This window comes from Kazachstania africana, chromosome 2 (assembly GCF_000304475.1).
Source record: "Kazachstania africana CBS 2517 chromosome 2, complete genome".
Classification (NCBI taxonomy): domain Eukaryota; kingdom Fungi; phylum Ascomycota; class Saccharomycetes; order Saccharomycetales; family Saccharomycetaceae; genus Kazachstania; species Kazachstania africana.
In genome coordinates this window covers 679,437-702,864 of record NC_018941.1, presented here as the reverse complement: position 1 = coordinate 702,864, position 23,428 = coordinate 679,437, and the positions used below count along the sequence as shown (strand labels likewise).

Here is a 23,428-nt window from a genome sequence, read left to right as displayed (position 1 = left end):
AGGTTCATCTAGTCAATATGGACATTACTGTACCCGATCGACCACTTTCTAAGGAAGAAATTAATCGTTGCTATTTAAGGTGGCAACAACTCCGTAACGAACACGGTGAGAATGCACCCAATGTACCAGAGTTTATTTACTTTACAAAAATTCTTCAGACAGCTGCTAAACAACAGCAACAACAAGAACTGCGACAAAGACAACAAAGCAACAGCCAACCAGACAAAACAACACCTCAGGAATTGCCAAATGCTTCTCATTCTGCTCCTCAGAATGTTGATAACTCACAACTGCCTCTTTCTAGCCAAGGACAACAACAATTACCACTAAATCCTGTAAATAACAGTTCACCTCTTGCTGAAAATGCAGCGATACCAAATGGATCTATCCATTCATCTTCTATGAACCAACAAGATTCTATGTCATCCGCGTACAAATCTCAAAATGGAGCAATGGAAGACAGCGTAAGATCACCCACAAGTCAAAATCCGAATAATAATATCGCATCTTCAATTTCCCATAGACAGAGTATTGCCACAAGCCCGAAGACTGTCGATAACTCAAGGAGTAATGCACATATATCAAACCTACAATCGCATCAAGCACACTTATTACAACAAGCACAGTTGGCGCAACAGGCTCAATTATCACAACAGACACCGTTAACGCAACAAACTCAACACGAGCAACAAACATTACAAAAACATACGAACATTTTCACTCAGGAACAATCTGATCTACTCAAAGCCCAGATTGGCTCATTAAAGTGTTTAGTTAACCATCAACCGGTTCCTTTTGAATACCAAAATGTAATACAAAAATCTATGAATAATCCGCCAGATTTTCGAAAGATGTTAATGACCCTTGGTGAGTACGTCAGAACTAAGCAACAGCAGAAGCCTGCTCAAGCCATAGGAAATCCTCAGCAAGTACCACCATCGCAAAGCCAATCACAAGTTAACAAACCTCAGGGTATATCTCCTCCTGTTAAGCAGAAGGATGAGAAGAAGCAATCTAACAAGATATCAGCTGGAGTAGAAGAAAATGACCTGAATAAGAACATAAGAAATAATGGCCCTGTCAATGATAACAAATCTGTAAGAGAAGAATCGAAGATGACACAGATCCATACAAACACAAAGCAACATATTGAAAAGCAAAACAAAAAAAACCAAATAGATCAACAGCCGCCAAAACCAGTTCCTCCCGTACCAGTAAACGTCTTCCGGAATTTACACCCTTCACTGGAAAAAGTTATAGATATTGAGGATGCCGATATTATGGTAGACTCATTCACTCTTCCTACCCTACCTGAATCGCCAATTGATTATAATAGTCTCTTTCCGACTTCCCAAAATCCAAAATTGAACATTCAGCCAGGTATACTTCCCGATGGTGTTGATGTACATGCTGCAGCTGAGATTTACCAGACTTTAGTAGCGTTAAATTTGGATACTGCAGTCGATGATTGTTTGACAAAAACACTTGATGAATCAACTGATGACAAAACAAAAGAAGATGCCCTTTATGACTATTATGCATTACAACTACTGCCGTTACAAAAAGCCGTCAGAGGTCACCTTTTACAATTTGAATGGTACCAAAATTCTCTTTTAACTAATACACATCCAAATTTTCTTTCAAAAATTAGAAATATCAATATTCAAGATACTTTCCTCACAAATGAACTATATAAAAAACATGAACTGCTCCATTATAAGAAACAACAAAAAGAAAGAACTGTTAGGCTTGCTGCCATTGCAAATTCTTCCATCGTCCGGTTCAATGAACGAATTGACAGGAGACATAGAAGAATAAAGTTTGGTGGTAAGCTGGTAACTTTGCATGGTAATCTGGAAAAAGACGAACAAAAAAGGCAGGAAAGGAAAGCAAAAGAACGTTTGCAGGCTTTAAAGGCAAATGATGAAGAAGCTTATATCAAACTGTTAGATCAGACCAAAGATACAAGAATTACACATTTATTAAAACAGACGAATGCATTTTTAGATTCTTTAACAAAGGCCGTAAAAGATCAACAGAAATATACCAAAGATATGATTGAGTCGCATATTAATGAGGACTCTGAGGGCCCCGAAGGTTCTATGCCCAATGAGCCAAAATATGAGGACGACGAAGAAGAACAAGAAAATATAGATTATTATAATGTTGCTCATAAGATTAAAGAAGAGATAACACAGCAACCTACCATCTTGGTTGGAGGTACTTTGAAAGAATATCAATTGAAAGGTCTGCAATGGATGGTTTCATTATTCAACAATCATCTGAACGGTATATTGGCAGATGAGATGGGTTTGGGTAAAACTATCCAGACAATCTCTTTATTGACCCATTTATACGAGGCTAAAAATGTCCATGGCCCTTTCTTGGTTATTGTACCCTTATCGACACTATCTAATTGGAGTAATGAATTTATTAAATGGGCACCTACCTTACGAACCATAGCATACAAGGGCTCGCCAGCAGAAAGAAAGTCTAAACAAAGCCAAGTTAAAGCAGGTGAGTTTGATGTACTTCTGACAACTTTTGAATATATCATAAAAGAAAAAGCTATTCTTTCAAAAGTTAAATGGGTTCATATGATTATCGATGAAGGTCATAGAATGAAAAATGCTCAGTCGAAACTGTCGTTAACATTGAATACATTTTATCATTCTGACTATAGATTGATTTTAACAGGTACTCCATTGCAAAATAACTTACCAGAATTATGGGCTCTTCTGAATTTCGTGCTACCCAAAATTTTCAACTCCGTTAAATCGTTTGACGAATGGTTTAACACGCCCTTTGCCAACACTGGTGGTCAAGATAAAATTGAACTAAGTGAAGAAGAAACATTACTAGTCATTAGAAGACTACATAAAGTTCTACGTCCCTTCCTATTGCGTAGATTAAAAAAGGATGTAGAGAGTGAATTACCAGATAAGGTTGAAGTGGTGATCAAATGTAAGATGAGTGGTTTACAAGAAACTCTGTATCAACAAATGCTCAAGCACCGCAGATTATTTGTTGGTGATCATACCAATAAAAAGATGGTTGGCTTACGTGGTTTCAACAATCAGATAATGCAGTTAAAAAAGATCTGTAACCATCCCTTTGTATTTGAGGAAGTGGAGGATCAAGTTAATCCAACAAGAGAAACTAATTTGAATATATGGCGAGTAGCGGGAAAATTTGAACTCCTACAACGTGTACTTCCTAAATTGAAAGCTACCAATCATAGAGTGTTGATTTTCTTCCAAATGACTCAAATAATGGATATTATGGAAGATTTCTTAAGACTGATGGACATTAAATATTTAAGATTAGATGGTCACACGAAGTCTGACGATCGTAGTCAACTTTTAAAGTTGTTTAATGCCCCGGACTCGGAATACTTCTGTTTTATTCTTTCTACGAGGGCTGGTGGTTTAGGTTTAAATCTTCAAACCGCTGATACTGTTATTATTTTTGATACTGATTGGAATCCGCATCAAGATTTACAAGCACAAGATAGAGCTCATAGAATTGGACAGAAGAATGAAGTTAGAATCTTGAGATTAATTACGGAACATTCTGTGGAGGAAGTCATTCTGGAAAGAGCTCACAAAAAGCTTGATATTGATGGTAAAGTTATTCAAGCGGGTAAATTCGATAATAAGTCTACTTCTGAGGAACAAGAAGCATTATTGAGATCCCTTTTGGAGGCTGAAGAAGAACGTAAAAAGAGAATATCAAATGGTATTGAAGAAGAAGAAGAAGAGTTTGGTGATAACCGTCTAAATGAACTTTTGGCAAGAAATGATGACGAAATGGGTATATTCAGTAAAATTGACAGCGATAGAAACGAGAAAGACAAAGAGGTCAATTTAAAGAGCAGGCTGATGGAAAAAGCTGAATTGCCAAGCATTTATAGTCAAGATATTGGTGCTGAATTAGAGCGAGAAGAGTCGGAGGCAGCCGCTCAATATAGTGGTAGGGGTACAAGAGAACGTAAGAGAACTACTTATTCTGATATATCGGAAGCCCAGTGGTTGAAACAGTTCGAACTAAGCGATGATGATGAGGATAAGAAAGCTCAAGAAACGCCCTCGGAAATACAGACTGTAGAACCTAGCGGTATTATTGATGAACAGGATGAGTTTTTTGAAGAACTCGATGAGGAATCAAGAAAGAGAAAGATTAACAAGCATCGTATAAGGCAGAAAAAGCTAAAGCTGGATGAAGATGAGGATAGCAATATCCCAACAAGTCCCTCCATCAGAGACGAACTGCAAAACGAAGCAATCCAAACAACATCTCCATCACCTGAGATTGAACCCAACAATACTCACACTTCTACAACTTCGGGAAAAACGTCTATCAAATCTGCTAGAACCTCTACAAGGGGTAGAGGGCGTGGGAAAGCTCGTGGACGCATACGAGGACGTGGCAGAGGTCGTGGTCGTCCTCCAAAAACAAAGAATGGATTGCAATACCTGAGGATACCATCTAATACGGTTCCTGTCGAAGAAAGAGAAAAGATTTCTGAGAAGGTAAGGCTCCTGTATAACTACGTACTTGAGTATACCAACGTGTCAGGAAGGAAATTATCGGACATCTTTTTAATCAAGCCACCACGAAGTGTCTATCCAGATTATTATTTGTTAATTAAATACCCGGTGGCATTGGAAGATATCAATAATCATATTGAAACATTGGCGTTCACCTCGGTTAAAGAAGTTCTCGAAGATTTCCATTTGGTGTTTGCAAATGCTAGAGTTTATAATACAGAGGATTCATTGGTTTATCAAGACTCGCTGGAGCTGGAAGATAAAATTATTGAAAAGTACAGGGAAATCACAGGGGACGCTAACCCAATTGACTTCTCAGAGTTTGATCAAGTATATACAAGTTCCCCTTTAGTAGTATCCACAGCGGCAACAACGACTGGTGATCATGAGTTCACACCTAACCAAGGAGAAGAGGAAGACACTTTCTAAGACACTTCCTTTTAAATGAATTTTGGTATAACGAACTAGGAAATTAGACATGGCCACTCCCTTGTCTATTATCCTTCATTGTAATTTAAATACATAATTGTAATTACTTATTAGATTTGTTAGTAAATACGTATAAAGATTCTTCTATCAAAACACGTTCCGCCGGATTAATCAATTTCGAATCCTCGAGAGATTATCAAATCTACGAAAACAATCAAGGATATATCAATTCACTTTTCGGGGCACTTTTGACTTAAATAGTGATAAAGTCCTTTCTAGTGCATTGCAATGTCACAAGGAAGAAGAGCAGCTGACAGATTAGCAGGAAAAGTCGTTCTTATAACGGGTGCTTCTGCCGGTATTGGGGAAGCTACTGCATGGGAATATCTCTTTGCCTCAAATGGTCAGGCTAAGTTGATTCTGACGGCTAGAAGATTAGAGAAACTAGCTGCTATTAAGGAAGAAATGAAGAAAGAGTATCCAAACGTGAAGATTCATGTTGCTAAGTTGGATGTTAGTAACACTGAAGAAATTAAATCTTTACTTCAATGCTTACCAACGGAGTTCAAGAGCATAGATATTCTAGTGAATAATGCAGGTAAAGCCTTAGGTTCAGAAAAAGTTGGTGACATTGCCATTGAAGATATTAAAGGTATGATGGACACGAATGTCATCGGCTTAATCAACGTTACGCAAGCTGTTCTACCAATATTGAAAGAAAAAAACTCAGGTGACATCGTGAATATAGGTTCAGTTGCTGGTAGGGATGCTTATCCAACTGGGTCTATATATTGTGCTTCAAAGTTTGCTGTTCGTGCATTCACGGAAAGTTTAAGAAAAGAATTACTGGATACTGGTATCAGGGTCATATTAATAGCACCAGGATTGGTAGAAACTGAATTCTCACTTGTAAGATATAAAGGTGACGAGAAACGTGCCAATTCTGTTTATGAGGGTATCACTGCATTGGAAGCTGAAGATGTTGCTGAATTAATTGTGTTTTCCACATCCAGAAAGCCTAATACAGTTATTGCCGATACATTGATCTTTCCTACTTGTCAAGGCTCTGCTTTCCACGTGCATCGTTCTTGAAGCAAGCTGGTAGCTTGAAACTATTACTACGTAACGTATCTTTTTATAGTATTATGTATGTCCAGTTTTTACAGTGATCTTAACGTCTACAACGAAAAGCGAATATCAGGAAACTAATCAAACCCATCCGAAAAAACAATTCGAGGAAACCTGACAGGTTGACAATACTCAAGGCCATTATATTGTTGCTCAACTGCTCTGTAGTGAGGATAGCTAGATATCAATTGTTTAATGGGATAAAACAAAATGATAACAAAATATTTTAATAAAGTTCTAGTGAGATTCAATCCCTTCGGTAAAGAAGGTATGTAGTGTCGATTTAACCCAATGGAAGGCGAGACATGAGTAAGGTACTAACATTACACGATACTCTGTGAGCGTGTCGAACCAGCCAAGACATCAAGGCTTTTTTTAGCCTCAATTCCTCCATCACAAAGACTGACAGGCACTAAGATCCAAAGTGAAATATTGAATGAAGGTACAGACAAGGAACCATTAATAAGGGTGATTTTCAAAGACAAGAAAGAAATTGAAGTCAATCCATCAAATTTGTCATTTCAAGAGTTAGCAAATGCCTTTGAATCCCACTCCAATAAATTGAGATTGAGAGAATTAATCGAAAGACAATAAATCATACGAACATACATTTTCTCCTGTACATACTTTAACTTAAAATATTCATGAAAATAAGTGCTATATACATGTGACTATAAGATTTCAAATAGACTTCTCATGATACGGTTAGGTGCTTTTACCGTTCTTATATACCCATTCTGTTACAGAACCTGGATATACAGCAGTATTCTTATATCCATATGATCTTGCCAATTCCTCTGCAGCTTCAGCCCTCTTACCATTAGAGCAAAAGAAGATCAATTCATCATTCTGTTGATTTGGTTTTGCAAACTTGAATAGGTCCTCGAACTCCGTGGTGGAAAGACCCAGAGCGCCGGGTGTCTTCTTAATGGGTATATTTATGGAAGTTGGGATGCTGAATTCATTAAATTCATTTTCTTCTCTAACATCAATCAATTTCCTTGTAGCTGTAGGATTCTGTACCAGTTTCTTAACATCTTCAAATTTATAGATCTTTGCCGCAAGAGCAATCGACGTGAAAGAAAACCCTCTCAATGGTTGCAACAATGGTCGAAATGCACCTTCTTTAACAGTATTCAATGCAATTATCCTAAACATCCTGAGAGAAAATGATTGTCGTCGTTGCTTCAAGATCCTCTTCTTTGGTAGTCTCTAATTCTCTTCAAAGTTTGCGAAATTCAAATTATATTGCAAACCTGTGATTCGTAAACTACGGACACTTTTATAAAGCCAGCTATATGAACATGTATATACGTTAAGTAAGATCTAGTCTTCAGCGCCACCGTGAGATATCCAATCTTTCATGGAACCAGGATATAGTGAGGTATGCTGATAGCCATTTTCTTTGGCGACTTGTTGAGCATAGGCACTTCTCTTGCCAGACCCACAAAAGAATATCAACTCCTTATCAAATTCTGGCTTTTGAATATGGAATTCTTTCTGAAAGGTGTCAGCATCCAATGTGAAAGCCTCTGGATGCGTCCAATATGGAACGTTTATTGATCCTGGAATTCGAACCTCTTCAAATTCCGAGGTTTCACGCACATCCACCAACACTCTGTCTGGATTATGCTCTTTAACAATGTCTCTCATGTCATTGAAATCGTAGTGGTGTATCTCCGTTTGCTCTTCAAGTTCACCTGGAACATTAATGAACCTCTTCATCTTTAGTAATATCAAGTTCTCTTGCGCTTTAGCTAGATTGACTCTACTCTGCGGCAGTCACAGCAACATGGCTCCATATATATCTAATCAATGCCTCCTGAAACGCCCTTAATGAGGGATACCATATTGCGAATGTCATCATAGTTCAATTTTAGATCTTCGTCGACTAGAAGTCCAAGCGTGATGAATGTAATGGTGTAACACGTTTTTTACTTTTCTATGAGTTAAAGACTAGTAATACGTGGGAGGGCAATCGTAGCATAGTCGCTGTATATGACACAGTGAGCAGTATAGTAGTTGGAACATTTGAACTGCCGATTATCATTGCAAAAGTTAAAGCTTTTTCAACAAATTACCCAAAAGTATAGGCTAATTAATAGAGGAATCCACACCACTGCATTGTCACTTGCATCAGATGGAACTGCCAGATGAGGACACTATACGTATTCTCATTACTACTGATAACCATGTTGGGTATAACGAAAATGACCCTATTACGGGTGATGATTCGTGGAAGACTTTCCATGAAATTATGATGATAGCGAAGGATAGTAATGTTGATATGGTGCTACAAGCTGGTGATCTATTCCATGTTAATAAGCCAAGTAAAAAGTCATTGTATCAAGTAATGAAGTCGTTACGTTTGGCTTGTATGGGTGATAAGCCTTGTGAGCTGGAATTATTGAGTGATCCATCACAAGTGTTACATTATAATGAATTCAGCAGCGTTAATTATGAAGATCCTAATTTTAACATCTCCATACCAGTGTTTGCCATTTCCGGTAACCATGATGACGCAAGTGGTGATTCTTTATTATATCCCATGGACTTACTACATGTTTGTGGACTTGTCAATCATTTTGGAAAAGTACTGGAATCTGATAAGATTAATATAAAACCACTGTTATTTCAAAAGGGTAATACTAAGTTGGCACTATATGGTTTAGCATCTGTGAGAGATGAACGATTGTTTAGAACATTTAAGGAAGGTGGTATCTCGTTCGATGTCCCCACAATGAGAGAAGATGAATGGTTCAATTTAATGTGTGTTCATCAGAATCACACAGGCCATACAAATACCGCCTTTTTACCAGAACAATTCTTGCCAGATTTTTTGGATCTGGTAGTTTGGGGCCACGAACATGAATGCATACCTTTCTTGGCTCATAATCCAAATAAGAAATTTGACGTTTTACAGCCTGGTTCATCCGTAGCAACATCTCTAAGTCAAGCAGAAGCTCAAGAAAAGAGTGTATTTATCTTAGAGATACGATATGGTGTACAACCAAAGTTAATTCCAATACCATTAAATACAGTAAGAACGTTCAAGATGAAGACGATATCTTTGCAAGAGACAGAATATTTAAGACCTCATGACAAGGAGTCAATCTCAAAATTCTTAGTACAACAAGTGGAAGAAATGATAAATGAAGCTAATGAGGAAATCAAAACGAAAATTGCAAAACTGGGACTTCCTAATACTAGTATGGAAACTGATGGCCTGACAGAATTGCCATTACCATTAATCAGATTACGAGTCGACTATAGTGCTCCAGAAAATGGCCATTCTATAGTGGATTATCAAGTTGAAAATCCTCGTAGGTTTAGTAACAGATTTGTTGGACAAGTTGCTAATAGCAATAACGTTGTACAGTTTTTCAAAAAGAAAAAGATTACAAAACGGACTGGAGGTAAGAAGTCCAGTTCAGATGATGCTGATTTAAGACATGTTTTACAAAATGGAAATGATGAACTGGAGATTCAAGATCTTGTTAATAACATGTTAACAAAAATGCAACTTTCTTTACTTCCAGAAGTTGGCATGCACGAGGCGATAAAGAAGTTTGTAAATAAGGATGAAAAGGCTGCATTAAAAGAGTTCATCGACCATGAAATAGGTGAAGAAGTTGATATTTTGGCCTCCAATAAAGATTTTCTTCAATCAGAGAATCCTGAAGATATAAAATCCTTGATTAGGGAAGTTAAGAAGGCAAATTCTTATCAGACATCCCTTGAAACTGATGATTTATCTGCACAGCATGTGTATGATAATACCGCAAAGACTCAGCCACATGATGACAATAAAGTAGTCAGCGAACCTGAGCTGTCAGATGAGGAAGTCATCCCATCTTTCAACAAAGGGAACAATACTGAACCAACTAGAACCATTCACAAAGCTAGAAAAAATATATCTCAAAGCACTCGAAAGGAGAAGAGACGTCCAATGTCAGAATCGATAGTAGTATCATCCGAAGAGGATTTGGATGACCTTAACAACGATGCCTTCAATAACTTCAATGCCAACGATGAGGACGATATAATCACAATAAGTGGTGATGACGATAAGGAAGATTACATATCAGCCAATCGTAATGTTGCAGGAAGTACGTCTACAAGAAAGTCGGCTACTAGAAGAGGAAGAGGTAACTCTAGCACAGGTCGCAAGCCACGGTCACGATCATCTACAAGCGCAACCACCAAAACCCCTAAGACGGATGTTTTGAGCGCTCTAATTGCTCGAAAGAGAAAATAAACCAGTCGTTTTCCAAGCATAGTCAATTGCATTTAATTTTCTCAAGGATTATATAATTAGATAGATATTTCCAGCTTTGCATCGAATTTATTTTCGCATTAAATATATCAGAAAAGATGCTCTTCACATGCGAACACATTAATTATAAGATTTGACAACAAAGTTGATATATAGGAACTGCTTATTTAATAGTATCACAACGCCACAGGAAATTACGATATTATGACAAAAAAAGTTTTAATGCTGCATGGTTTAGGCCAAACGGGTGAATATTTCGCCTCAAAGACGAAGTTCTTTCGTGCTGAGTTAGAGAAAATTGGCTATGAACTACAATTTGCTACTGCACCAAACAGGTATCCGGTAGCAGATTTACCAAGTGACTTAACAACAGGTATTCCTTCATCATCTGCCGACGTTCCTACGTGGATAAAAACTGACACAGTGAATGACACCTATTCGCTGCCAAAGAGTACTATTGATTACCTACATGATTTTATAATAGAACACGGGCCTTTTGAAGGCTTTGTAGGATTCAGTCAGGGAGCTGCAGTTACTGGGTACCTAATGACAGATATCAATTCTTTATTGGGATTGTCATTAGATGAACAACCATGTCCTAAATTTTTTATGGTTTTTAGTGGGTTCAGATTCAAGCCTGCTGCGTACCAATCACAATATGATAATCACCCAATCTCAATTCCATCACTACATGTAAAGGGAGAACTTGATACCATAACGGGGCCTGAAAAGGTCGAGGGTTTATTCAATTCTTGTACAAATGACAGCAAAACCATGCTAACTCATCCGGGAGGTCATTTCATTCCCAGTTCCAAATCATTTTTGAAAAAAATTGTGACCTGGTTAGATAACTTAGATGCTTAGGCCTTTGTGTTCAACTAAGTCAGGTATGCCTACTGGTCATTCTAAATTCAGTTATAAATAAAATTATCCATATTGCATCAATACACGCCTCATATGAAAAATATAGAGTTGAAAACTTCACAAAAGGACCAATTGTAGCTCAGCCATTATCCAAACGTCTATAGGCATCTTAGTTATAGATAGAATATACAGCTCCGCTAATGAGAGGTACTTTGAAATGAACGTTAATCACGTGATTATTAGTATTGATATATGTATGTTTTCATGTACATTGTAGAGGAGATGATATATATAATATCGAAGAGTTAGCTCTAGTCTTGCACATATATATAAGATATTCCATGAATATTACCTAAAGTCCTTAGATCTACACTCTATCGACATGTTAAGGGTAATTCAAATCTTCTGTGCAACCCTTTGGTGCTTATGCTCTGCTGGTATTATTTTTGGATTTGCAGCTTTCAAGGTAGTTCTGATTGAAGAAGGTGTATACTCAGAATACTGTAGTGCTTCCCAGAATAATAGTTTCCAAGAACCATGTATAGAACAAGATTTAAGATTGAACTTTATGTTTGCTGTAAGTGCCGGAATTACAAATGTAATGGCGTTCCCGGTCGGTTATATTCTTGACAACTATGGGCCTCGAGTATGTGGGATAATTGGTAGCCTTTTTTTAACTCTGGCTTCATCTATGTTCATCTGGGCATCATCACTTCCTTTGTTCTTTGATCCATATTTGGCAGGCTACATACTTTTAGCTATTGGTGGCCCATTTGTCTTTATTTCCAGTTTCCAGCTAGCCAATAGTTTCCCAACAAAATCCGGATCAATATTAGCATTATTAACAGGTGCATTTGACAGCTCCTCTGCATTATTTGTTCTATATAGGATTTGCTACCAAAAAGGAAGCTTGAACCTATCCCTACACAACTTTTTTAGTCTTTATCTGTTAGTTCCTACATTTATCCTCCTTTGTCAACTTACAATAATGCCTCACAGCTCTTATAAAACTCGAGCAAATATGGCAAAACTGTCAATAGAAGGATTGAATGAAAATGGTGAACTAGCGAGAGAAAACGATGCTACTAGCATCTCAGAAGAGAATGAAACACAAGCATTGCTGCCACAAGAGACTGGAGACGAGTTTATTCAGCATAGTAGTTCAGAAAACCATCTACACCGTAGAAAATCAGTGCTGGAAGTTTACATAGAAGGACAATTAGAAGAAAAGAGTGGTGGTGTTTTTGGAATTTTGCATAATCTTGAAGCAAAGGACCAAATTAAGTCACCTTGGTTTTATCTCATGCTGGTTTTTTCTGTAATCTCTATGTTAAGAATCAATTATTTTATCGCCACCATCCGTTCTCAAGAAGAATATCTTTTAGGGAATATTGATTTAGCTTTGGAAATGAATCATATATTTGATATTCTTTTACCATTGGGTGGTGTAATTTCAATTCCATTTATAGGTATGATTTTGGATAAAATGAAAACGTTCAATGTGTTAGTTCTGATGTCAGTGACTTCAGTTATTATATCCTTGCTCGGTTTAATACCAAATTCATTCTCACTAAATTTGATGGGTATCTTATTACTAGTAGTTTACAGACCTTTTTATTACACTGTGGTTTCTGATTATTCCTCAAAGATATTTGGTTTTGACACCTTTGGTACCGTTTATGGATTACTAATTTGTATTTGCGGGTTTTGTAATTTTGGCCAAAATTGGTTAGACAAATGCACTCACATTGTTTTCAATATGAATCCTATACCAGTTAATCTGCTTTTACTTTTTGCGTCGATTCTATCTGCATGTATTTTATTGAAATACATACATGTTCAGCTTATGAGGAAACAAGGACCTCAGCAATTTTGCGAGAATTACTGAATGTATCTAAATGCCAATTCTATATTAAGTTTGTGGTATATCCATTTACTTCATCTTGGTAACCTTATATTTATGTTGTTTTCCACTTAGAGTTAATTACCTGATAAAACAGCTAAATCTGTGTGTAAGAGCTTAGATAGACACCGCCATTTTACCAGCACTTATATAGGAATATGAGACTTTAAAAATCTCAAGATCCTCAAATTTAAGTCCTTTTTTTATCTATAATACTATCAATGACCCATAAGAAAGTGTATATTTATATACGACCGTCAATATTAGTTGATTGCATGAACGATCCATTTAGTAGAACTACTTCTTTTATTCTAGATTATCCTATTCAAGACCTTTATAATGGAGATAATCCTCTTCCATCAAGCCAAGATCCGCTTGCTTTATCTTAAGCCATGAAACATTCTTAAAGTCTTCCCTGTTTTCAGTTTCTTGAAATAACTCCGTATTTTCCGTAGCAATTAATGAAATGGCGTCATAGCCACCAGCTCCAGGAACAACACCAGTTAGTACCCCTTTCAAATTCATACATGCATCCAATAATTCAGTTTGAATACTTGGTTCTACGTCAGCACCGGATTCTTGTGTGATGATTCTGAATTGTTCACGTATGGTATTTACAGCATCTTGAATCTCTTCCAGTTCGACATACTTTTTACCACTTGGCTGGATCAAACTTTCCAATATCTTCTTATAATATTCCGGATTTGTTTCACTCAACTGGTTTAGCTTTGAAAATCCTACGATGACTTTCATATTATTATCATTTATCTTCTCATAGATCTCCAGACTACGAGGTAAATTCTCCTGGTACCACCTCTTGACCTTTGCAACCAATTTAACTGTTTCGGAACCGCTATTAACATCTCCCATTATCAACTTCAATCCCCGGGGCAGTTTTATGCGTTCTGTTGATATGTTCCAATCGATTCTTTCCACCAAAGCAACTAAAGCACGGTGGTATTGTCGAATATGTTTTGGATTCATCTTTGGTAGATCAGAGACTAAATCAGGCGCAAATCTGTTGTAGAGAATAGAACCATACGTTGCGGCAGCAACATCAAAACCACTTCCTATTTTGCCCTGGGCTTGACAGTGTGCTACCTGCGCAAGATTATGAACAATTTTTAGATGCTCTGCATTCGTTGCGTTTAAAGGCGTTAATGATTCTTCCATTAAGACTGAACAGAGTGCAGCTGTCAGAACCGTTACCAAACCAGCAGATGAGCCCAAACCTGTTTTTGGCACGTCTGTAATACCTTTTTTATGAAAATTGAAATGCTTGTATTTATTAGAAACCACATATGTATTTTCCTGAGAGTGATACTCTGGATCAGAAAATATTTGAATTCTGATAACGTTTGGTACTTGTTCTACATTATCGAAGAAGTAGTTGAAAACATTAAAAATAACTTGCTCAATGAACGGATTAGTTCGATTATTATCTTCTGCTGGCAAAAAGCCTTCTTTCTTTGAAACGGTATAGCTCCATTGGTCATCATTAAACTGAGCGCTTGTAACCAAAACTCTATATGAACCTTCGGCATTAGCTTCATTGGCAGCTGATACTACAGCATGCATACGGGAAGACAAGGCAATAACGTACGCCTTATAGCGACTATCCAGAACCAAATATCCACCCACCAAAAGTGCTTTTCCTGGCGCACTGAAGGCCCTATTATACCCCATTGCGTTTCAGAGTGATCAATTGAGGCGAGATGTGAGGTTTGGTTACAACTATCATATACTGCAAGTTTTTACTTTCTGGCCACTTTATTCTTATATCAAATATCGGCCGGTAACATAAGATATGACCCAGGGCGAAAATACCGATGCGAAGCTTTAGGAAGCTCAAAACATTTTGAATTCTAAAAGTCCTTTAAATTATATTTATATAACTTGTTAAGTAACTTACTTATGCTTAGGTGGTCTTGGTTTCCGTAAAGAGCGTTTTCTTAACCTCTTTGTTGGGCCTTGGGTTGCAGATGCTCCCGTTAATGGTCTCTTTCTTCTTCTTGGCACCCTCCTCTTCTTCGATCTTTCGCTAGTAGGAACTGTTGTGGTAGCCTTAGCATCAGTGTTCTCGCTGTTTGAATCAGCCTTACTGACCCGTTGTCTGTCTACTGCTTTGCTTGTTGAGGCCCTGCCATCCTTCTTTGTTTGTTCTTCAGGATTTTTGATAGTATGTAGAGACGCCTCTGGAGAACTCTCTTTCAGTAGACTTGATCCAGTCTGCTCAGGAACTTCCGAAGAACTCTCATTTTCGTCTAAAATAAGCTCTCGTTTTATCCTTTCCATGCCATCTAATATATTATTATCTGTATGACCAATGTGATCCTCATTGTCAGTTCCGTTGACTCTTACTGATGTTATTGTCTTGGTCTTAGATTTTTCTGGATTGGTTACATTACGGGCTACCTTTTCAGTTAGATCGAATTCAAATTCTGTCTTTGCCACATTGTCAGGCTGCTCATCGTCGATTTCCATATCATCAATGTGCATACTCAATTCAGGACGTTCATCGTTCAAAATACGAGTAGTCCGCTTATTCAAGCTTTCTTCAAACTCAGATGTATCATCTTGCTCAGAATTGGCAACTGGTATCGACTTATTCGTATCACGAAGTTCATCCGCCAAAACTTCGAGAGCTTGCACGGACGCAACGACTTTTTCTTTATACCCTTCATCCAGATCATTCATTCTAAGAACCGAAGGCGTATTTTTCTTGGAATAATCATATTTTAAATTTGTTTCCTCAGCTATTGATGCGGAAACGTCAAGCAATGAAGATGGATCTTTTACAGTGCTTGTTTGTGGTAACTGCTGTCCCGCTAATTCACCGCCATTGCTAGCTCCTTCTTCAATAGGTTGTTCTTCCAAGAGCTCATCATGCAAATCGCCTATTGCGTCTATTCTCCTTACAAATTCATTAGCCACATCAGCAACATTCTTTACTCCATGTACCAATTTTCCTACCATGTAGGTTGGCATAGTTAAAAGTTTTGAACGAATTGGATCGTGACGAGGTTGCTCGTGCAATGCATTTTGAGATTTCAGCTGTTTTTTATCACTAGAAGTGCTACTCACCTCTATTCGCTCGTTGGCATCATCCGAAAGTTCTGGCTCCAATAACGAGTCAACGTTCTCATAGAGGCCTGTTGTATTTATTAGCTCATCTTGAGCAACTTCAGAGATATCTGAAGTAGTAAGATGAGTTTGGCCTTTCTCATCGGTCTTTATACTTACTACATCAACATCCTCCAGTACTTCACCGTCCGTACTATAATTTTTCTTGGCAAAAGGAACGATTTGGGTTTCAGGCACGCCATGGGAATGGGACTGTTCTTTAGGCAGTACAATCGCATTTGTATCCGAAACTGCATCCTCATATTCAGGTCGGATTGATAAATTTTCCATGGCTAGACCATCAACGGATATGATATTAGAATTAGCAAAATCAGGTGTTGAATGATCTTGTGAGGTTTCACCTAAAACCGTAAGTTCGACATTTTCATAAATATCAATATCTTTGTCACTTGTCGCTGGTATATTTTCATGTGCGCCTTCTTCCTTCACTATGGGAAAGTCTTCGGTACCTTCTTGCAAGCTTTCATAGAAAGAGTCTTCAGCTTCATTATTTTCTACGCCATTTACCGGTTCAGCGGTTGCAGTAATATAGGAGACGTCACTCAATACCGTGCTTTCGAATTTGTCGATTTCCTTATTTTCAGAATTTGATTCACGCGGAAATTCATATATATATTCTTGCTCTGACTGTTGACCACTTCTTTCCTCAGCAAATGCAATTTGTTCGTTTTGATCTACTACTCGATCACCCGTCCTGGGAGTAGAAAAAACTGCATCTTCGTCCTCCGCTTCTGAATTCGGAAGGTGCACTGAACTTGCCTCCATATGTTTTGGGGTCGCTTGACCACGATTTTCATCTTCCGACTCCTTATGAGCTTCTGACGAGTTCTCGGCCTGTCCTACAGTATAAAAAGAAGTATCTGACACTTCACTGCCCTCCTCTGGATTTTTAGAGTTTTGAGGAACTAGCCCCAATTTTATCAAGGTTTCTCTTAAATATTCTTTCTCCTTTTCCCCCACTTCTTCGGATGTAAAAGCTGCATGATTGACATAAGGCGAAATGTATTCTAGAGGCGACGGTAATACATCTGCATTATCATCAAATGACGTTGAACTGTATGTAGAACCTGATATAATCACTTCGTATGCAGATTTGACCTGTTCAGTGACGACATCATTAGAGGGCTCCAAATTTTCTAGCGTAGAGTAATAAAAAGAATTACCTTCAGAATTTAGGTAGCCGGGGGTTGGTGAGCTTTGGGGAGAGAGAACTGTCTCGCGTTTATCAAAGGTAGTATTATGGTCCACGTCCTTAAGGGGAGATACATTCTGGTTGCTATGTATGTCCGTCTCAATGCTATTATATGTATCATTATTTGACAAAACTTTGTCACTTCTCATATTGTTAATAACATGTGAGGGGGCAGCCTTGAAAAAACGTTGTTCTTGTCCTTCCTCATCCGTATGTATCCCCTCGACGTCCTTTCCAAAAAAGTTTCTTGGGCCATTCATATGATCTTGTATGTCGCCTTCAATGTCTGAGGTAATAGCAATAGGATTTTCTGCACTGTATTCTTTATTCTGGACATCGATCTGATCGTGATGTACCTGTAAGTGTTCGTTCTCATAGCCTTGTTTCTTGTTAGCGTTTATGTCATTCTCTACAAAACTACCCTCTTTTTCATCAGAGAGAGAATCATTAGATGAATTTTCAAAGGCTTCACCGTCATTTTCAGAAATATCTTCCTCACTACTGCTGATTTCATGTATAACAACATCAATGCCTTTGGAACTGACAGGAGCAGATATATTATGTTTTGTTCCTTGGTCTAATTCTTCATCATAGTCGCTGTTTAGGCCTTCATTGAATTCCAGTTTCGTGAAAGCTCGATTATGCACAAAATCTTCGTCAGAATTTCTCTCTTGTTTCTCTTCTTGATTTATATCATCGCTAGAATTATGATCTAAAATATGAGTTTCGGTAATACCTGTATAGTACTGCTCAGAAGTATCAGGCTCAGAGGAAGATTCAATTTCCTTTAAATTTTCATCACGTATATGACTGGTGTTCTCAGTGTCTGAACCAATATAGTTTTCTGCTTCATTTGTCTGAGTATGGCCCTGTGATACATTCTTTCTCTCTTCTTCGATATTTCCCAAAATATGTGCTATTGAACTCAATTCAGGTCTACTGAAAGCAGTATCAAAATTATGGGCGCCGTGATTTTCATGATTTTCGTCATATAAAAGGTGTGCTGCAGATTCATTCGAAGGATATCGAATATCATCTGGGATCTCCTCAAGTTGTTCATCCTCTGAATTAGATTCGAAAGCCTCTTCAGAAGGATTTTCATTTTCACTTTCTTCTAATAATTCTTCCCTTTGTATGCTAGTATCTGACAATACAGCTGACATCTCATCTTCATCTTCCTCTTCCTCTTCCCCTTGTTCTTGTTCCTGTTCTTTCATTTCTGATCTCTGGTCATGAGATAGTGGAACCAAATCAAACATTGATCCGCTCGTTTGGTTCTTAGAAGGTTCTTGGAAATCATGAGCCATCTCCATTTCACCATGTACATCATGTGAAATATCAGTAAATATTTTTCCAAAATCAGTATCTGCAAAATGGTGTTCTGGAGAGCCCTGGGGGTATTCCTCTCCAGTGTTCTCATAATTTGCCATATTCAATAAAGCTTCCTCAGCTATACTGCGCTTTATAGTTTCGTATTCCTCTGAAGAAGAGATATCTTCATCTTCCGCTCGCATCTCACTAATACTATTTTCTTCTGAACTGGACAAAATTACTAAAGAAGCATCGCTTTCTGAGTTATCCTCGCTATTAGATTCCTCCTGTTCAGTGCTTTCGGAATTTTCTAGACGTGTTCCACTATTTGGGAGTATTAGTTGATTGTTCTCATCAGCACTACCTGCAGCTATCAAGTCAGCTTTTTCATAGGGCACAGCGATCTCAGTATGCTTTTCAAGGATATCGTTAACAATAGATTCTTCGATTCTAGTTGTCCTTTCAAGATCCCTGAGTTCAGCTTCAAATTTCATGTCATCATTGTGTATTTCTGAAAGTATATGCCTTCCCCTTTCAATAAGAGAGTTCACCCAAGTAGAGGCTTTGACAGTATCGCTTTCCCTTTGCAAACGACGATTAGTATCTAAACATTTTGGTTTACTCACCCTAAACCCTGTCCCTCTACTCTTAGATCTGTATCTTTGATCAAATATCGACTTGTATTGCTTGAGATTCCGAGTAGGAGCTGACAAGCTCAACCTAGACTGTTTTTCATCTTTCTTTTTAGAGTCACTACCCATACTGGTATTTCTATGCTAATGACTTAAGTGTATCTCTGAGCGGATGAGCTTTGTTTACACTGATAATATCAAATTCCCTTTTCAATATAATTATATTATTTTTTTCAGAGTTTTGCGTTTTCGCATGTTCTGTAGAAAAATCATATCTTACAGATCACATTGAATATAGAAGATGAGCACATTCAAAGGACTATAAGCACTAAAATGGACCAGGATGCCGATGGAACATCAATTATATTGAGTTATTTTGATCCCTTTGATCTTTTTGAAAGTATCAGGGACGAATTCAGGAAAATCTTCCCTTTAGAAAATGTCCATTGGAAGTCCCCAGCTGGCTCAATTAGGACCATTGGTAGACTTCCAGTCAGCTTACACGCAGCAAATCACAATGGGCATGGAAAATTAGGTATGAACAGTCCCTTCATTAATTTTATCATCGTAAATTGTATATCTGTCGATGAATATCGGTCGAAAGTTCGTCCACTTATAAGGCAATGGCTGCCGGAAGTACAAGGACAGGATACAGGTAGTCAACATGAATTACAGCTGCCAAGTGTGCCCATTATCTTCTTATATGCTAATGCTGAAATCATTGATATTAATATCTTCAAGACAATGTCTATAATGGAGAAAATTGAAAAGGATTTCCCTGACGTACAAGCGCTAGAGTTAAAGTCTGTATACAAATCTCCCAAGGAAAAAGAAGCATTTTGGAATCAATTGAGCCAGAATATCAAGTCATATTTGTTGAAGATATTTCAGCAACGCTTAGACTATTTAAAAAACGACCTTGGTAAACATCACGGTCAACCTCCAAGCGTTGAACAACTAGTAATACAGGAGCGATTATTAGATTTATACTCAGAATTTAACATTGTAGACGAAGGAATTAGTCAACTGTCCATGATCAAATCATTACTAAGAAAATTGTTGCTGATGAATGATACCCTAAAGCTGAAAGATCATAAACTTGAGAACCATTTTGCTGTCTCCTCAGATGAAAACTCACAAATATCAGTATCTGAAAGCTTGAAAAATGGAACTTTGACCGAATACGGCTATCATAAATACTTTTTCGTTAAAGAACTTCACTTTTTATTGCATAGTGAATTGAATGCAACAGCTTACTTGAAAGTTTACAAATTACTCCGGACTTTCCTGGGAACCATTGAAACTTCAACTCTAAAAAACAACGTGAATTATTTAAACTTCAGGTACTCATTTTTGGAATTTATGATATCTTTGGTATCCTCGGAGAAAATGGTTCAATCACCAATTCTTGATGAAGTAAAAGGTGAACTGCTACTATTAAAACGTGACTGTTGGATAGAAAGTGTTCTTGCAAGTACAGAATTTAAATTACATGGTAGATCTGTTACTATGGATACTCAATATAAGTTTGACAATCTGCCCAAAACTGAAGATGACTTTCATGACAAAATTATCAATTCTAGTAAAGAGATTATTGAAATTTTCAGTAAGTGTGCAAAGAGGAGAAGACAAAGAACAATCGATTATTTGACAATTGAAATAGGGTTATTACATTTTCAGAGAAAGGAATATGAAAATACCATCATTTTATTTGTGTCATCTTATGAATTTTATATTCAATCAAATTGGAATTTAATAGGACTTAAAATCCTAAAAGTTTTTATTCAATCATTATTGAACTGTTCAAATATCACTACATTACAAATTGATGATGCTTCTATTTCTGTTTCAGATGTACTAAAGAATGCATTTCTCAACTTAGTCAATTTGTCTGAAGATCTTGAAGAAAAAATTTTATACTGGCAGAAGTTCCTTGAGCTATCCACTACAGCAGAACAGAAGATTATATTTCCAGTGAAAAGTTTATTTAACATTGATGTTGACGATTGCATAGATTTGCTGAGACCTAATGTTTACGGGATTGGTCTACATGTCAAAAGCATATTTACTGAGAATTTCGAAATTGATAGCATAATATTCAAGTTGAAGAATAGTGATCATACAATAACATTTCGTGCTTTTGATGTTAATATTAAATTATCCACTATTGAAAGTACCATCGTACTAGAGACTAATGAAATATCATTTGGCGATTTTGTTCCCGTGGCCATAGAAATCAGTATAAAAGGCAACGTATTTGTTCATAATTTTCCATCAAACAACAATAAGAAATATATTAGCATACTTCCATTATATGATGGAAACAATGTTTCATTGCATTTACAACAGGCTCGTAGCCTAAAGTTAGGTCAATATGCATTGACTGCGAACCTAAATAATCCCTGTAATGCAGAGAATATACATCTTGATATGGTCGTGGTAAAAGAAGATAGTTCCGAACCATTTCCGATAACTTTTGAAGAGGACGCTGACGTTCCGTATCTAAAAATTCAAGATCTGTCATTTACTTCCAAGAAAATTGAATACTTTCCCTCGAGGCAAATTACCTCTTTCAAATTAAAAGTCACTTTATCCTTTGATATAGGCCGTATCCATTATAAAGAAATAAACACTATAGAAATCAATTGTTTTCTACCTATATCGGTATCTGTGGAGGATATATTCAAGAAAAGTTTATTTTTCTTCAAATTTCTGCTAAATACTTCGATAAAGGAAGTACCATTATTGTTACATAGCAGTAAATTGAAGGCAGATGCTGAAACAAAATATGACCTATCTGGCGACTTCGAACCACCTAAGCCAATTATCTTAAGATCGAACGTAACCGAAAGCTGTTTGAACTGTTATCAAATAAAGTGTGCTGATAAATTCGATCGTAAGGACATTTTTCATTTAAATATTAAATACAATTCATTGAAGGAGTACTTGGATTTAATCGTTACTAACTCATTCCTACTGGGAGAAAATGATGAAGAGTCAATGGACACTTTCAAGAAATGGCGCCTAATATGGAAAAATTATGTTCTTGACAAGATAAGCTATGACTTTGATGTATTTGATAAAGAACGTACTGTGAAGCTATGTTCATCTGAAGCCATAATTAACAAGATTATTTTCATGCTCAAAAAGCCGGCTATCCTGGATCCAGATATGAAGAAGATGATGATAAACTGTATAGAGAGATTAGTTATTGGTATCCCTGCGACGCATATCGATGGGACCAAATATTTCAAATCACTGGAACAAAAAGAATTGAGTTTACCTGTGGAACTTCCAGAATTCGATCAATTCTTCTTCGTCGAATTTGTGCCGAAAGAACCTACTTCAAAGGTTCTGGAAGCTGGAGTCCCTGTACCATATCAGATTACTATCGAGAATCTAGAATGCGAATGGAATAGGTCTGGCATTGAAAAATTCGAAAATGTCTTCGAAATATCAAGTAGTAACGAATGGTTGGTGAACGGAAAAAAGAGATTTCTCATTCCGGAACAATCACAAACTGTAAGCTACGATGTATCTTTAATCCCATTGAAGAAGGGGTATCTTTCCTTCCCAGGTATTGAGATAACAAACACAAGAGATGGGGCCACGAGAATTGATTATGTCAATGCCTTCGATTCCATACTAGTTCTCTGATTAAATATTGGTATATAATGATATCTCAAATGACAACAAGCATCAAATCACTGACGAATTGACAGTCTGACCGTTTCAACCACCTTGCCAATGACCGTTTTGGACCATTAAATTGACCGTTACCCGCCAGTGGTTCCACAGTTTGTTACGCAATTTTTTTTTCAAATTTTTTTCTTTGGCTTTTGCAAGGGCGAGAAATTTGTAGTGTAGAACCGTAGTAACTAGTCATCGTCATTTTTATCGTTAGGCTAATTCATTTAAAAGTAGTTCGAATAGCAAAGGAATAAACCATTTTTTTTCGATTTAGTTCCCTGTTAATTGGATATTCCAAGTGTAATTTCT

General features: G+C 37.1%; 11 protein-coding genes across 11 annotated transcripts; 7 read left to right on the top strand and 4 right to left on the bottom strand.

The window, feature by feature from the left end:
* Positions 1-17: 17 nt before the first annotated feature.
* SNF2 (SWI/SNF catalytic subunit SNF2) lies at positions 18-4,979 on the top strand (the record flags this gene model as incomplete). The annotated part of the gene is made up of 1 exon (XM_003955720.1): positions 18-4,979. One exon carries the CDS (start codon positions 18-20, stop codon positions 4,977-4,979), a length of 4,962 nt encoding a protein of 1,653 aa, XP_003955769.1.
* A 288-nt stretch (positions 4,980-5,267) lies between these two features.
* Positions 5,268-6,071, top strand: ORA1 (oxidoreductase; the record flags this gene model as incomplete). Its single annotated transcript, XM_003955719.1, has 1 exon — positions 5,268-6,071. The coding sequence occupies one exon, from the start codon at positions 5,268-5,270 to the stop codon at positions 6,069-6,071; it is 804 nt and encodes a 267-aa protein (XP_003955768.1).
* Positions 6,072-6,317: 246 nt separating this feature from the next.
* On the top strand, positions 6,318-6,701 carry MRPL44 (mitochondrial 54S ribosomal protein mL53; the record flags this gene model as incomplete). Its single annotated transcript, XM_003955718.1, has 2 exons — positions 6,318-6,375; positions 6,463-6,701. 2 exons carry the CDS (start codon positions 6,318-6,320, stop codon positions 6,699-6,701), a joined length of 297 nt encoding a protein of 98 aa, XP_003955767.1.
* A 111-nt stretch (positions 6,702-6,812) lies between these two features.
* Positions 6,813-7,265, bottom strand: KAFR0B03340 (uncharacterized protein; the record flags this gene model as incomplete). Its single annotated transcript, XM_003955717.1, has 1 exon — positions 6,813-7,265. One exon carries the CDS (start codon positions 7,263-7,265, stop codon positions 6,813-6,815), a length of 453 nt encoding a protein of 150 aa, XP_003955766.1.
* Positions 7,266-7,433: 168 nt separating this feature from the next.
* On the bottom strand, positions 7,434-7,832 carry KAFR0B03330 (rhodanese-like domain-containing protein; the record flags this gene model as incomplete). The annotated part of the gene is made up of 1 exon (XM_003955716.1): positions 7,434-7,832. The coding sequence occupies one exon, from the start codon at positions 7,830-7,832 to the stop codon at positions 7,434-7,436; it is 399 nt and encodes a 132-aa protein (XP_003955765.1).
* A 415-nt stretch (positions 7,833-8,247) lies between these two features.
* Positions 8,248-10,365, top strand: MRE11 (MRX complex nuclease subunit; the record flags this gene model as incomplete). Its single annotated transcript, XM_003955715.1, has 1 exon — positions 8,248-10,365. The coding sequence occupies one exon, from the start codon at positions 8,248-8,250 to the stop codon at positions 10,363-10,365; it is 2,118 nt and encodes a 705-aa protein (XP_003955764.1).
* A 222-nt stretch (positions 10,366-10,587) lies between these two features.
* FSH2 (putative serine hydrolase) lies at positions 10,588-11,247 on the top strand (the record flags this gene model as incomplete). Its single annotated transcript, XM_003955714.1, has 1 exon — positions 10,588-11,247. The coding sequence occupies one exon, from the start codon at positions 10,588-10,590 to the stop codon at positions 11,245-11,247; it is 660 nt and encodes a 219-aa protein (XP_003955763.1).
* A 382-nt stretch (positions 11,248-11,629) lies between these two features.
* Positions 11,630-13,135, top strand: FMP42 (Fmp42p; the record flags this gene model as incomplete). Its single annotated transcript, XM_003955713.1, has 1 exon — positions 11,630-13,135. The coding sequence occupies one exon, from the start codon at positions 11,630-11,632 to the stop codon at positions 13,133-13,135; it is 1,506 nt and encodes a 501-aa protein (XP_003955762.1).
* A 336-nt stretch (positions 13,136-13,471) lies between these two features.
* ERG8 (phosphomevalonate kinase) lies at positions 13,472-14,836 on the bottom strand (the record flags this gene model as incomplete). The annotated part of the gene is made up of 1 exon (XM_003955712.1): positions 13,472-14,836. One exon carries the CDS (start codon positions 14,834-14,836, stop codon positions 13,472-13,474), a length of 1,365 nt encoding a protein of 454 aa, XP_003955761.1.
* A 222-nt stretch (positions 14,837-15,058) lies between these two features.
* Positions 15,059-19,558, bottom strand: ESC1 (Esc1p; the record flags this gene model as incomplete). Its single annotated transcript, XM_003955711.1, has 1 exon — positions 15,059-19,558. One exon carries the CDS (start codon positions 19,556-19,558, stop codon positions 15,059-15,061), a length of 4,500 nt encoding a protein of 1,499 aa, XP_003955760.1.
* A 204-nt stretch (positions 19,559-19,762) lies between these two features.
* TRS130 (transport protein particle complex II subunit TRS130) lies at positions 19,763-23,086 on the top strand (the record flags this gene model as incomplete). Its single annotated transcript, XM_003955710.1, has 1 exon — positions 19,763-23,086. The coding sequence occupies one exon, from the start codon at positions 19,763-19,765 to the stop codon at positions 23,084-23,086; it is 3,324 nt and encodes a 1,107-aa protein (XP_003955759.1).
* Positions 23,087-23,428: the final 342 nt, after the last annotated feature.